General features: G+C 37.2%; 2 protein-coding genes across 2 annotated transcripts; both read right to left on the bottom strand.

The window, feature by feature from the left end:
• Positions 1–252: 252 nt before the first annotated feature.
• On the bottom strand, positions 253–3,513 carry LOC105668047 (uncharacterized). Its single transcript, XM_067358109.1, has one exon. The coding sequence runs from the start codon at positions 3,511–3,513 to the stop codon at positions 253–255; it is 3,261 nt and encodes a 1,086-aa protein (XP_067214210.1).
• A 3,662-nt stretch (positions 3,514–7,175) lies between these two features.
• On the bottom strand, positions 7,176–8,462 carry LOC105668048 (uncharacterized). Its single transcript, XM_067358110.1, has one exon. The coding sequence runs from the start codon at positions 8,460–8,462 to the stop codon at positions 7,176–7,178; it is 1,287 nt and encodes a 428-aa protein (XP_067214211.1).
• Positions 8,463–14,038: the final 5,576 nt, after the last annotated feature.

The raw sequence follows: 14,038 nt of genomic DNA on the forward strand, positions 1-14,038 counted from the left end.
AAGCCGCGTCTCAATCACGTTGGTTACATCCGGACATGGCACGGTCGTCATCGCTCGTCCGACTAGGAAATGAGCTGGAGTAAGTGGCTGCATATCTGAAGGCTGAGACGACATCGGGGATAGAGGCCGAGAGTTCAGAATCGATTCGATCTGTACTAGCAAACTGTACAATTCTTCGAATGTTAATAACGCGTTTCCCATAACGCGTTTTAAGTGATGCTTTGCCGACTTCACGCCTGCCTCCCAAATCCCTCAGAAATGTGGTGAGTAGGCTGGGATGAAATGCCAATTAATCCTTTCACATACTAAGCGATCCAGTAAGATCCTTTCATTTTCCGCAAAAAATTCGCTGAACGCCTTCAGTTCTGAGTTAGCCCCGACGAACGTGGTACCATTGTCAGAGAATATTTTTCCTGGCCTACCCCGGCGAGACACAAATCTTCGTAATGCCATGATGAAATTTTCGGTTGTGAGATCAGAGACCAGGTGAATAGCCTTTGTAGTCATGCAAATAAACAGGCAAAGATATGACTTGTAGGTCTTGCATCCTCTTCCTTTCCGATCCCTTGTAGAAAAGGGGCCCGCGTAATCAACACCAGTGTTATGGAAAACGGGAGCTGGAACGACCCAATCGCGTGGCAGATCAGCCATTTGTGGGATAATCGCCTTTGGTTTGTTACGGAAACACACAATGCAACGATGTACAACTTGACGAGCCAGGTTTCTTCCCCCGATCGGCCAGTATTTCTCTCTCACTTGTGCCAACAAAGACTGAGGTCCAACATGTAGAAGAAGCCTGTGTTCGTTCTCGAAGATGAGTTTCGTTAAGCAATGTTTTGACGATAATATCATTGGATGCCTTTTGTCGAAATCGAACTCGGAATGTGCCAAACGTCCTCCCACTCGCAAAGTGTTGTCCTCGTGCAGAAAAGGCTTCAAGCTGTAGAGTTTGCTTCGCGCGCACAAAGGCTTGCCCTTTGATAATGTAAGAATCTCTTCCTGAAACGATTCCCGCTGTGCCAGTCTCACTAACGTGATTGTCGCTTGTTGAATCTCTTCCGCGTTGAAGGGACCCTTGATTGTTGACTTGTACACTCGCACGCTTATGAACCTCTTACAGTAAGCTATTATTCTTTCAATCCTTTCCAGCTTAGAGTAGTTTTCAAATTTTAATATCGATTCTGTCGTTGTAGCATGCAAAGTGCGCAATTCGGATGGTATCTTCTTTATTTCAGGTAAGTCGATCGGAATGTGCTTGTCTTCCCTTGGCCATTGACCTTCTAATTCCGTTAGCCATGTGGGTTCGTGCCACCACAACTCTGCCTTAACTAGTGTCCTCGGTGCCACTCCTCGAGATAATAAGTCGGCCGGGTTGTCTGTAGATGGAACATGCCTCCAGTTGCCAGGCACGGATCGTTCTTGTATGTCTGCTACTCGATTGCGTACAAAAGTCTGAAGACGATAAGGCTCAAGCCGTATCCAGCTTAAAACAATGATGGAGTCACTCCAATAATATATGCGGTTAATCTTCACATCCAACGACGACACAACCTTGTGCACCAACTGCGTTAATACGTGTGCAGCGCTTAATTCTAGCTTAGGTATCGTGAGGGTCTTCAAAGGTGCAACCCTTGACTTGGAGCATAGCAACTTAACAACGGAAGCTCCCGCTTCGTTTGTCGATCGCACATACACGCATCCGCCATAAGCCGCCTCGCTCGCGTCTGAAAATCCGTGAATCTCGATCCTTTGCGGAGATGAACAGCAAACCTGTCGAGGGATGCGCAGTTCACTTAATGATGGGAACTCGTGCACGAATCTTCTCCATTCTGCTTGTATTTCGGCTGGAAGTGGATCGTCCCATGGAAGTTGCAATTTCCATAGCCTTTGCAGAATCATCTTTGTAACTATAACGCTCGGGCCGAGAAGTCCCAATGGATCAAACAGCTTTGCTATCTGTGACAAAACAGAGCGTTTCGTCATGTGATTGATGTCTATTCCTAGCTCGGTCTCATATATTAGCTCATCTTTAATACAAGACCACGTTAACCCTAACGTCTTCGTGGATTCAGCCTCTCCGAGCTTAACGAATTGATGAATGTCACCAGATCGTCCAACAGTTGCAAGTATTTGAGGATCGTTTGAAATCCATTTGCGCAGTTCGAAGCATCCAGTTTCCAAGATATGTGACACTTCCGCCGCCAGCCGAGCCGTTTCTTCGCGCGATGTTGCTCCGAACAGCAGGTCATCAACGTACATTGAATTACGTATGATATCTGCCGCCTTAGGAAATGATTCTTGATGCTCATCGGCCAAGCTGAACAGGCATCTAATGGCTAGGAACGAGCTAGATGCCATCCCATATGTGATAGTGTTTAGTTCGTAGGTGATAATTGGCTCCGATGGCTTCTCCCTCCAAAGTATGCGCTGTAACGATCGCTGCGATGGCTCTATCCGCACTTGACGATACATCATCGCGACATCTGCTCCCACTACGTAAGGATATTGTCTGAAACATAGAATGATTGATAATAGATCTCGTTGTGTATTAGGTCCAATCATCTGTAAATCATTGATCGACACACCGTTCGAGGTGGGGGCCGAGGCGTCGAAGACGACGCGCAGCTTTGTCGTGAGGCTACCTTCCTTTATTACTCCATGATGAGGTAAGTAATGTGATTTGATTGTGCTATCGCTGTCAGTGACTGCCGTCATATGACCAAGCTCCTCGTATTTTCTCATAAAACTTATGTATTCACTTCGCATTTTGTCGCAATCTCGTAGTTTTCGTTCCAATGATTTTAGGCGTCTCTCCGCCAGCCCTTTTGATTCGCCCAAATCATTGATCGAAGCCTTGATTGGGATGGACACGATAAACCTACCGCTGCTGTCACGTTTGGTTGTCTTTAAAAAATGCGATTCGCACGTCTGCTCTTCCGGTGACAAGTGACGTTCTAATGGAAGTTCTTCCACTTCCCAAAATTGCTTTAGATAATGCGAAACATCCTCAACATTCGTTGCCAGATTGCATGTTTTGTTTGGACTCCTGTGACTCTTCTGAGATAGTTTTCCTGACACTACGTATCCGAGCTTTGTTTTATATAGATAGGGATGTTTACAGGTTTCATAACAAATTAGATCCCAGAATAAATCAACGCCTATTAATAAGTCCATTTTCTTTGGTTTGTGGAAATCTGGATCCGCAAGTGAAGCCTCTGTTGGAATGTTAATCCTCTTGAGATCCAATGGTTCGCTCGGCAAGTTGAATGTGATTTTGGGAACCACCAAGAAATTAAGCCTTTCCTTAAACTCAGTATGCATCGATTCAATCGTTGCTGTCGCGGTTTCTAAAACCTTAGTCTTTGATTGATTCAAACCAGCAACTATTATATCGGTCTTAACAGTGTGGAGACCCAATTTATTGCATAAGTCCATCGTCATGAAGTTGGATTGAGAGCCAGAATCTAAAAGAGTACTGCATCGATGCGTTTGTCCATTCTCGCCAGTAATCATTACTATTGCCGTGGGCAATATACACTGTACAGGTCTTTCTGTTGCTATGTGCGCTGCCACAATTTCCCTTGTCTCTTTATTGTTAGCTGGTTGGGATTTTTGTCCTTCGTCACGCTCCTTGTCATCCTCGCCTCTTTCTAACAAGGAAAGGGACCCAAGTGTCCCCCTCCGATTTTGACGAGCTTTAAATATGTTGTAAAGTAGTTCAAAATAAGAGACACGTATTTTTTTTTATGTGCTTTCTCGCACGTTTAGGGTTGAAACAACCCCTACAAGCTAAAACGATTTTTTTGGTTTTGACTGAATATCGTCAAAACTGTAAGAGGTATCAAAAAGTGTTTCGAATAAAAGTTGCATGGTCTTTTATGAGCTTTATAACCGCGTAGGTCGATTTTTAAAAAATTTTATATTTTTTAATTTACCCTCCCCCCTTTTTATTATTTTTACAAATTTCAAAATTTTTGTTATGACAAAAGTTGTAGCATTTTTTACGCTGAATACAACCATATATAATTTTATTATGTTTCGAAATCACATCTTTCAGAAATGAGCTGTCAATGTCGCACTATATGCGTCGCGCTGCGATATATGCATATATATGCATAACGCATCGTTTGTGCCGCTTGTGTAATCGATGTTTGTCGCGCATGTGTAATTGATAAGACGAATAAAATTAGAAATAAAGATTAACATGTTATAAAATATTCGGAAAAATGTTCTGATCAAAGAACAAAGTTCACTAAAGTTGTTGCCAAGGCATCCCCTCTATTTTACACTTTTATAGTCGCATTTCGAGTGTATTTATAGCGCAGCGCGTTGTCATATTCTAGCAGTGCATATTACGCTTTAAAGTTGTGCGCTTGTTAGTGATTACGGAAAAACAATATATAAAACAGCATCAAAAAAAGAACAGCAAATTCACTATAAAGTAAGTATTATTTTTTTGTACATAAATAAGGAGAAATATTTAATTGTTACCATATATTTTTCAGAATGGTTCAATTAAATCCATTTAACGTAATAATGTTAGTAGACGTAACTTTTTCGGCCCTTAATCTATCAACAAGTCCGATAACATCTGAAGAACGAGAAATGGCACATAAAATAGAATCTATGCTGAAAGAAATGCGCGATGAGAGATACGAAATGGAAGTAGAAGAACCTTTAGATTATGAAAACGATAACGATATTCCAACAGCAGAGCAATTCGAACTAGGAGATGAAGAGGAAGAAGGTGAGCTATTGGACGCAAATCCTAAAGTTATATGTACTACAGATGAACGTATTCCGTATGAATATAAAAAAAATGCAGTCGAATTTTGGAAAAGCAGTACAACAAGGCCAAGAACATTAGAAGAAGTAAAACGAAGATTTCGGAAAGTATATTCATTACGTCAATTACGACGATGGGAAATTCAAGTGAATCAAGGTGGCAGTAGATTCGAAAAATTAAAACAAATTTCGGAATATACATTAAATAATTTTCATACAGCTCTTGAAAATAGAATTATTGTTCACGACGCTGATTTAGCTCGATGGGCTATTCGGGCACAGGAAAATTTAAATGTACCAGGATTTACAGCTTCATCGCGATGGATACGAAAATTTAAAATAATACATAATATTGTATCTCGTAAAATAAGAAAATTTATAAGAAAAACATCTATAATGTCAACGTCGATTTTGAAGAAAAATGTAACACATTTATTGAAAACGTTAAATATCAAATAATAGAATATGGAGTTGAAAATATTTACAATAGTGATCAAAGCGGATTCCAATTAGAACTTCATGCCGGTCGTACATTGGCATATAAAGGAACAAAAAAGATTGAATCTGCAGTACAATCCGTATCGGCAACTACGCATAGCTATACTATACAACCTACTGTTTCAGCCGATGGTAGATTATTATCGACTCTTTTTATTGTACTGAAAGAAGTTAGTGGAACATTTGGTCCCAGAGTGCAAGAAACAATGTTTAAGGCACCTAATATTTTTGTTACGGCTTCGAAATCCGGAAAATTAACAGCGCATCATTTTAAAATTTGGTTGCAAGACGTATTTTTTCCAAATGTAGGTCCAAAATCTGTTTTACTACTAGATTCGTGGACTGGTCATTGTCCAAATATTATTCAAGAATCTAAACCAGAATCTACAGAAGATATTATTTTGTTGACTATACCAGCTGGAACAACAGGAAAAATACAACCATTGGATGTATATGATTTTCGTTTGTGGAAGAATTTCATTAGACACTTTTCTGATACTGTAATGCTTTTAGGTCTGGAAGTCAATCTGCATGTAAAAAACACCATTTTAAAACTACAGTCATTGACTCATAATCAATTTTCATCGCCAAGATTCAGAAATTTATTGAAATACGCATGGTATAAAAGCGGGTACGTAATAAATAAGCCCGAAGAATTCGAAACACCAGTGGAATTTTGTTTCCATAAACAGTCAAAACCAACATGCGATATTTGTGGCGCACCTGCAATAATTACTTGCGCATGGTGCAAAAAGTCACTTCGTATAAATCACTTTTTTCACGAACATCACCTTTGTGATACGTTTGTTCCATAAATTCATCTGTTTTTAATATATGTTAATATATGTATTATATTCAATATATGTAGTATGTTATTGTTGAAGGTAAAGTTGTAATTGTTTCGACATATATTATTATAAAAAAAATAAAATAATAAACAAACAAATGTTTCTAGTATTGATTAATAGAAAAACCTAAAATTAATTGGAATTTTTTGCATTACCATTGAAAAACAATAAATTGCATTTTAATTGTAAGATTTTTATTTATTTATTTCTCTTTCGATATAATCCACTCTTAAAAAAGGCATGAAAGATCGATACTCGAATGTATCAAAAGTATTGTTGACGCTTATCCGCGACGCTGATTGGTTATCTCGATTATTCTGACAGTTTGGTAGTTTGAGAGCAAAGATTATTTTGACGGTTATTTAAAATTTTAAAAATTTTATTAAAATATTTAGATTTTATAATTATTAAATTATTATAATAAGTGTACGGGCGCAGCGCGCGCTTGTATTGTTCTAGTATAACTATAAAAGTGTAATATAGAGGAGATGCCTTGGCAACAACTTTAGTGAACTTTGTTCTTTGATCACAACATTTTTCCGAATATTTCATAACATGCTAATCTTTATTTCTAATTTTATTCGTCTTATCAATTACACATGCGCGACAAACATCGATTACACAAGCGGCACAAACGATGCGTTATGCATATATATGCATATATCGCAGCGCGACGCATATAGTGCGACATTGACAGCTCATTTCTGAAAGATGCGATTTCGAAACATAATAAAATCATATATGGTTGTATTCAGCATAAAAAATGCTACAAATTTTGTCATAACAAAAATTTTGAAATTTGTAAAAATAATAAAAAGGGGTAGGGGTAAATTAAAAAATATAAAATTTTTTAAAAATCGATTTACGCGGTTATAAAGCTCATAAAAGACCATGCAACTTTTATTCAAAAGATTTTTTGATACCTCTTACAGTTTTGACGATATTTAGTCAAAATAAAAAAAACCGTTTTAGCTTGTAGGGGTTGTTTCAACCCTAAACGTGCGAGAAAGCACATAAAAAAAAATACGTGTCTCTTATTTTGAACTACTTTACAACATATTTAAAGCTCGTCAAAATCGGAGGGGGACACTTGGGTCCCTTTCCTTGTAAGTGTAATAAGGTGTTGTGTGATTTTCCACATTTTCGGCATTTTCCTGATTTGCAGTTTATAGCAATATGACCCAATCGTAAGCAATTTAAGCAGATTTTTCCTCGTTTAACTTGCTGTATCCGCTCGCTTATCGGTAAGCTAAGGAATGTCTTGCATAAATATAATGCGTGCTCTTCTTGGCATAGTGGGCAATATCCCTTTATCACGGCAGTGTGTGAGAGCGTGGATGAATTATTCTTGAATTTATTCGTTGGTCGAGTTGCTTGTGCCTCGCCTAGCGATTTCGTATGTTTGCTTACCTTTTCTAATAATTGACAACGCTTCTTGAGGAACTCCAAAAAACCTTCCATGTTGGGTAAATTTTCATGTTCTATGCGCTCTCTTTCCCATTCCTTTTTCGAAGACGTGTCGAGCTTGTCTGAAATCAAGTATATTAATAAACTATCCCATTTATCTACTGGCTGTTCTAACGCTGTTAACGCCCGCATGTGACTTCGAATGGCGTCAACTAATCTTCGCAAGAATTCGTGGCTTTCCTTCGTTAATCGTGGATACTCAATTATTTCTCCTATGTGCTTGTGAATCATCAAATTTTTGTTTTGATATCTTTTGGACAATAGTTCCCATGCTGCTTCATAATTCACGTTTGAGACTTCCAATCCGTCAAGAACCTTTGCCGCTTCTCCTGATAATAAACCCTGCAAATATTGAAATTTTGCAATTGGATCAATTCGGCCGTCAGAATGTATCATTGAGCAAAACATATCACGAAATTTTGGCCATTTGTCGTATGACCCATCAAACTGTGGGAGTTTTAATTGAGGCAATTTGACATTTTGAAATGAGTCTCGTGACGCATGATCAAATTGTGCTCTGAGATCCTGATCGACGATTTCGACCTTTGGCTTTAGATCGTAAATGAGTTTTTGCGCCTTTGATATCACTTCGTAATATTTAGTCTCAAATTCTTCTCTCTGTGTGTAGCATTCGTCGATTCCATCGTCTTCCGTTAGTTGTTCGATCTCTGTTTGGCACGCATCGTAATTTGCAATTAATTCTTTGATTTTCTCGAATCGTTGTTCCAAATTTATGATTTCGAGTTCTTCTATTGTGTTGTGATCGTCGTTTAACGTTTCTAAGAATAGGCGGAACGAAGTGAGTTTTGCTTTCATGGAACCTCGTTGGCGATTAAGGCTTTTCAACTTGCTCTCGTTAGACATGATGAAGCTGACTGATTTGTTATTGCTTACAAGGTGATTTTATGGCGTGTTACTTACCGCGTTGATTGAACACGTCTGTCTTTCTTACTGTAGTTTGTGCTCAACCTAACCTGGTTTGTGAGTGTTTGTTCAACTTTGCCTTTATTGCATAAATCCGGCTCGTAGGACCAATCTTTGTTCCCGCTTGTGAAGGGATGCTTTGTGTGGATTGTATCTTTAAACAACTGTTTGTTGCATGCACTATATTTCGTGTATTATTACAATGTTCCATAAACTTCTTATATACGTGCTATTCACGTGTTGCAACGCACACACACTGTGCTGCCATCTAAATAAAAAACTCTCTTGTTCCAAAGGTAATAATGCGAGGTTATTTACAAAGAACAACTACTTAACAGAAACCAACAAATAAAATTAATATAAAGCCAGATAAAATTGAATCATTTACAAAATATCTGGAAACATGTCTTCGAGGAATGGCTCCAGACGTTTCGAAACGCGTTATCAATAAAATACTACAATTAATTCTAGAAGTAGATATTTAAAATATTCGTTCAATATATTCTTTATTTTGTAAAAATACAAATACATTTTTTACCTTATTTGTACTAATGATTATGTGAGTAATTAATACAATCGTTAATATATTTGTTCAAGTTAAAATGTTTATTTTTGTGTAGTTTGTCATATCAGGAGACGCGGTAGTGTCTCCGGCCAAGTTCAAAAAACGACACTACTAAGTCAGGAAAAGAATCTCTGGCAAAGTTCAGAAAATGACACTACTAAGTCTCTTATCCTGCGCGCACAAAGTCGACTTTTCGGGGGTTTGTAGCAACTAAAATATAAAAAATTTTATAAAAACACATAGTATATCCTTAAAGGCGGCATCGCCACGACTAATTTGAGCCAAAAAAAATTTAAATTGGTTCAGCCGTTTCAGAGATACAAGCGGTCAAAAAGTAATGTTAGTAATGCAAAAATTAAGAAACGTCGTCTCCTTATTCTTCTCCTCTGTCCGCAGGGGCGGATGAAGAATTTACGGGGCCCAGAGTATTATCATTATCATTAAAATTTACGGGAATTTCTCGCACCAAGTGCCAAGAGTCGACGATTTCGACTTCCCCGAGTTGCACTACGGGAATTCCTCGCACCAGGTGTCAAGGGTCGACGAATTCGACTTTCGCGAGTTGCGCTACAGGAATTTTTCGCACTAGGTGCAAAGGATCGACGAATTCAACTTCCCCGAGTTGCGCTACGGGAATTCCTTGCACCAGGTGTCAAGGTTCGACGAATTCGACTTTTGCGAGTTGCGCTACGAGAATTTTTCGCACCTGGTGCCAAGGGTCGTCGAATTCAATTTCCCCGAGTTGCGTTACGAAAATTTCTCGCACCAGGTGTCAAGGGTCGACAAATGTGACTTTCGTGAGTTGCGCTACAGGAATTTTTCGCACTAGGTGCAAAGGGTTGACGAATTCGACTTCCCCGAGTTGCGCTACGGGAATTCCTCGCACCAGGTGTCAAGGGTCAACGAATTCGATTTTTGGGAATTGCACTACGGGAATTCCTCGCACCAGGTCCCAAGGGTCGACGAATTCGACTACCCCGAGTTGCGCTACGGGAATTCCTCGCACCAGGTGTCAAGGGTCAACGAATTCGATTTTCGGGAGTTGCACTACGGGAATTCCTTGCACCAGGTGCCAAGGGTCGACGAATTCGACTTTCGCGAGTTGCGCTACGAGAATTTTTCGCATCAGGTACCAAGAATCGTCGAATTCGATTTCCCCGAGTTGCGCTACAGAAATTCTTCGCACCAGATGTCAAGGGTCGACGAATTAGACTTTTGCGAGTTGCGCTACAGGAATTTTTCGCACCAGGTGCCAAGGGTCGACGAATTCGATTTTCGGGAGTTGCGCTACGGGAATTTCTCGCATCAGGTCCCAAGAGTTGACGAACTCGAGTACCCTGAGTTGCGCTACGTGCATTTCTTGCAACAGGTGCCAGGGATCAATGAATTCGACTTCCCCAAGTTGCACTACAAAAATTTCGCAAATATGAAAAAGAGAGAGAGATATGACATATTTTGATGTAAAATCTAAAATTTTTTAAAATATTTAGTTATCGATAATCTTACCATAATATTTTTATACGCAGAATAATAAAACGAATCAATACGTGTAAAAAAACCCATTGTTATTTTTAAGAAAAAGTATGTAATTTACAATGTACTTTTTTTAACAATTATGCGTTTTCTTTACTACTTCTCATCATTCTAATCATAAAAGTATTACGGTAAGATTATTCATAACTTAATATTTTCAGAGATATTTTAATTTAAATTTTATATCGAAATATGTCACATTAAAATATAAAATAACTCGAAGAGTATTAAAAAGAACTTCTGCAAAGTATGAAAAAGAAAATTATTATATCCTTTAATCTTGTTAATATTTTATTAACAAATAAACTGCCATGTAATAGAATTTTATTAGTATTAATGAACGAAGAACATCTCATCGACGTCGACATCGATCCAGTCGCAAAACTTATAATGTAAAATAATTTAGTTAATATGTTATTAAGTTAATATAAATGTTATATTCAAAATGTAGAAAAATAATTTAAAAATAATTTAAATTTTGTCACATAATTAATTTTGTACATTTCTGTACATTTTTATGTTAACTTAATTACATATTAACTAAACTATTTTACATTATAACACGTCTTGTGTTTTATATAGCATTTAAGTCATGTGAAACAGATGTTTTATTAGTAATATTAGAAAATAACTAATTACATAAGTCTTGCGTTTGATATCACAGTTACGTTATGTAAAACATAATAAGTGTCATTTCGAATGTTTTAACTAAATTATTTTATGTTTGACATGTCTTTGATTTGATATTATAGTTTTATTTCGTATATTTTGTAAAAATTTTAACATAACTGTGATATCAAACCAAAGATATTTTATATCAGCTATCCATGGCTTTATATCAATGGAGCAGTCAAACCGAAGACATGTTACAACAAAAAATAGTTTAGTTTATGTTACAACAAAAATTAGTTTGAATATTCGAAATAAAACATTTGTTTCACAAAATGTAAGTGTAATACAAAATACTTGTGTTAAATGTAAGATAATTTAGTTAATATACAACTGACTTAAGAGGATGCTGAAGTGACGGGCGAACTCCGACGCGAAAGCGCCATCATTTCGATGGTACTAAAAATGAAATGACATTATCGGCGCAGCCTACGGACCTATGCCGCGTAGGTCCGTGTGTACGCATTTGTTTGTAGTGGTGACTCACTACACTGACGTGTGGTCTGTGTACGTGTGTCATCGGAAGTTTGTAAACAAACGATGCTTGCGCTTGTTTCCTCGATTGAAATTTCGTCGCAAGGCTGCAATATAATGTCCGAGAAAACATAAGCGTATACAAGGTGTCAAATAAATACAAACTAAATATGACAAAATAATAAATGAAAAATATACATATAATACTATATATATCATTGAAGAAAAATGTCATATACTTTTCTTACTTTTATCCTTATGTAGTAAATACTAAATAACTAATTAATCAATTAATTAATATATACATATACACATATATTCAATAAATAGTTATCTTTATTTTGTATTTTATATGATAATGACTGAAATAATAAAAGTATATATTATTTCAGTTATATAAAATACAAAATAAAGATAACTATATTCAATATGTATATGTATGTATTCAATAATTAATTAACTTATTTATTTATTTTGTATTTATTACATAAGAATAAAAATAGGAAAAGCATATAACATATTTTTCCAATTAGATATATAGTATTATACATACATTTTTCAAATAAAATATTTTATCATATCCAACTTATATCTATTAGACACCTTGTATAAGTCTATTTTGTCTCGTATGTACATCATTCAGCCATACGATAAAATTTCAATTGCGAGAAAAAAGGTTAAATGACCTTATAAATTATCTGATAAAATATAAACAGACCACACGTGCAGTAAATTGCAAACTAAAATAAATACGTATTTCTCCAAATCTGTCAGCTGACGTTAGATCGCCTATGACAATATTTCTTAAAATCTGCCAGTTCACGAATAAATCGTCTTTAGCTCTTTTTTTTCTAAACTGTCAGCTGACGTTAGATCGCCTCTGACTATATTTATTAAAAATTGTCAGCTCACGATAGATCGCCTCTGACAATATTTCTTACAATTTGCCAGTTCACGAATAAATCGTCTTTAGCTCTCTTTTTTCTAAACTGTCAGCTGACGTTAGATCGTCTGTGACAATATTTATTTAAAATTGTCAGCTCACGATAGATCGCCTCTGACAATATTTCTTACAATTTGCCAGTTCACGAATAAATCGTTTTTAGCTCTTTTTTTTCTAAACTGTCAGCTGATGTTAGATCGCCTCTGACTATATTTATTAAAAATTGTCAGCTCACAATAGATCGCCTCTGACAATATTTCTTACAATTTGCCAGTTCACGAATAAATCGTCTTTAGCTCTCTTTTTTCTAAACTGTCAGCTGACGTTAGATCGTCTGTGACAATATTTATTTAAAATTGTCAGCTCACGATAGATCGCCTCTGACAATATTTCTTACAATTTGCCAGTTCACAAATAAATCGTTTTTAGCTCTCTTTTTTCTAAACTGTCAGCTGACGTTAGATCGCCTCTGACTATATTTATTTAAAATTGTCAGCTCACGATAGATCGCCTCTGACAATATTTCTTACAATTTGCCAGTTCACGAATAAATCGCCTTTAGCTCTCTTTCTTCTAAACTGTCAGCTGACGTTAGATCGCCTCTGACTATATTTATTTAAAATTGTCAGCTCACGAAAGATCGCCTCTGGCTTGTCTTATTCTATATTGCCAGTCCACGACAAAGCCGCCTCTGGCTTGAAGACAAGAATAAGAATTTTCTTCTAATGCCAGTCCACGAGAAAACCGCCTCCGGCTTGTCTTATTCTATATTGCCAGTCCACGAGAAAACCGCCTTTGGCTTGTCTTATTCTATATTGCCAGACCACGAGGAAACCGCCTCTGGCTTGAAGACAAGAATAAGAATATTCTAATGCCAGTCCACGAGAAAACCGCCTCTGGCTTGTCTTATTCTATATTGCCAGTCCACGAGAAAACCGCCTCTGGCTTGTCTTATTCTATATTGCCAGTCCACGAGGAAACCGCCTCTGGCTTGAAGACAAGAATAAGAATTTTCTTCTAATGCCAGTCCACGAGAAAACCGTCTCTGGCTTGTCTTATTCTATATTGCCAGTCCACGAGAAAACCGCCTTTGGCTTGTCTTATTCTATATTGCCAGTCCACGAGGAAACCGCCTCTGGCTTGAAGACAAGAATAAGAATTTTCTTCTAATGCCAGTCCACGAGAAAACCGCCTCTGGCTTGTCTTATTCTATATTGCCAGTCCACGAGAAAACCGCCTTTGGCTTGTCTTATTCTATATTGCCAGTCCACGAGGAAACCGCCTCTGGCTTGAAGACAAGAATAAGAATTTTCTTCTAATGCCAGTCCACGA

This window comes from Linepithema humile, chromosome 6 (genome assembly GCF_040581485.1).
Source record: "Linepithema humile isolate Giens D197 chromosome 6, Lhum_UNIL_v1.0, whole genome shotgun sequence".
NCBI classification, from domain to species: Eukaryota; Metazoa; Arthropoda; class Insecta; order Hymenoptera; family Formicidae; genus Linepithema; species Linepithema humile.

Excerpts from the sequence above, each read along its gene's own strand:
- LOC105668047 (XM_067358109.1), bottom strand. The coding sequence starts at position 3,513 with ATGATTACTGGCGAGAATGGACAAACGCATCGATGCAGTACTCTTTTA.
- LOC105668048 (XM_067358110.1), bottom strand. The coding sequence starts at position 8,462 with ATGTCTAACGAGAGCAAGTTGAAAAGCCTTAATCGCCAACGAGGTTCC.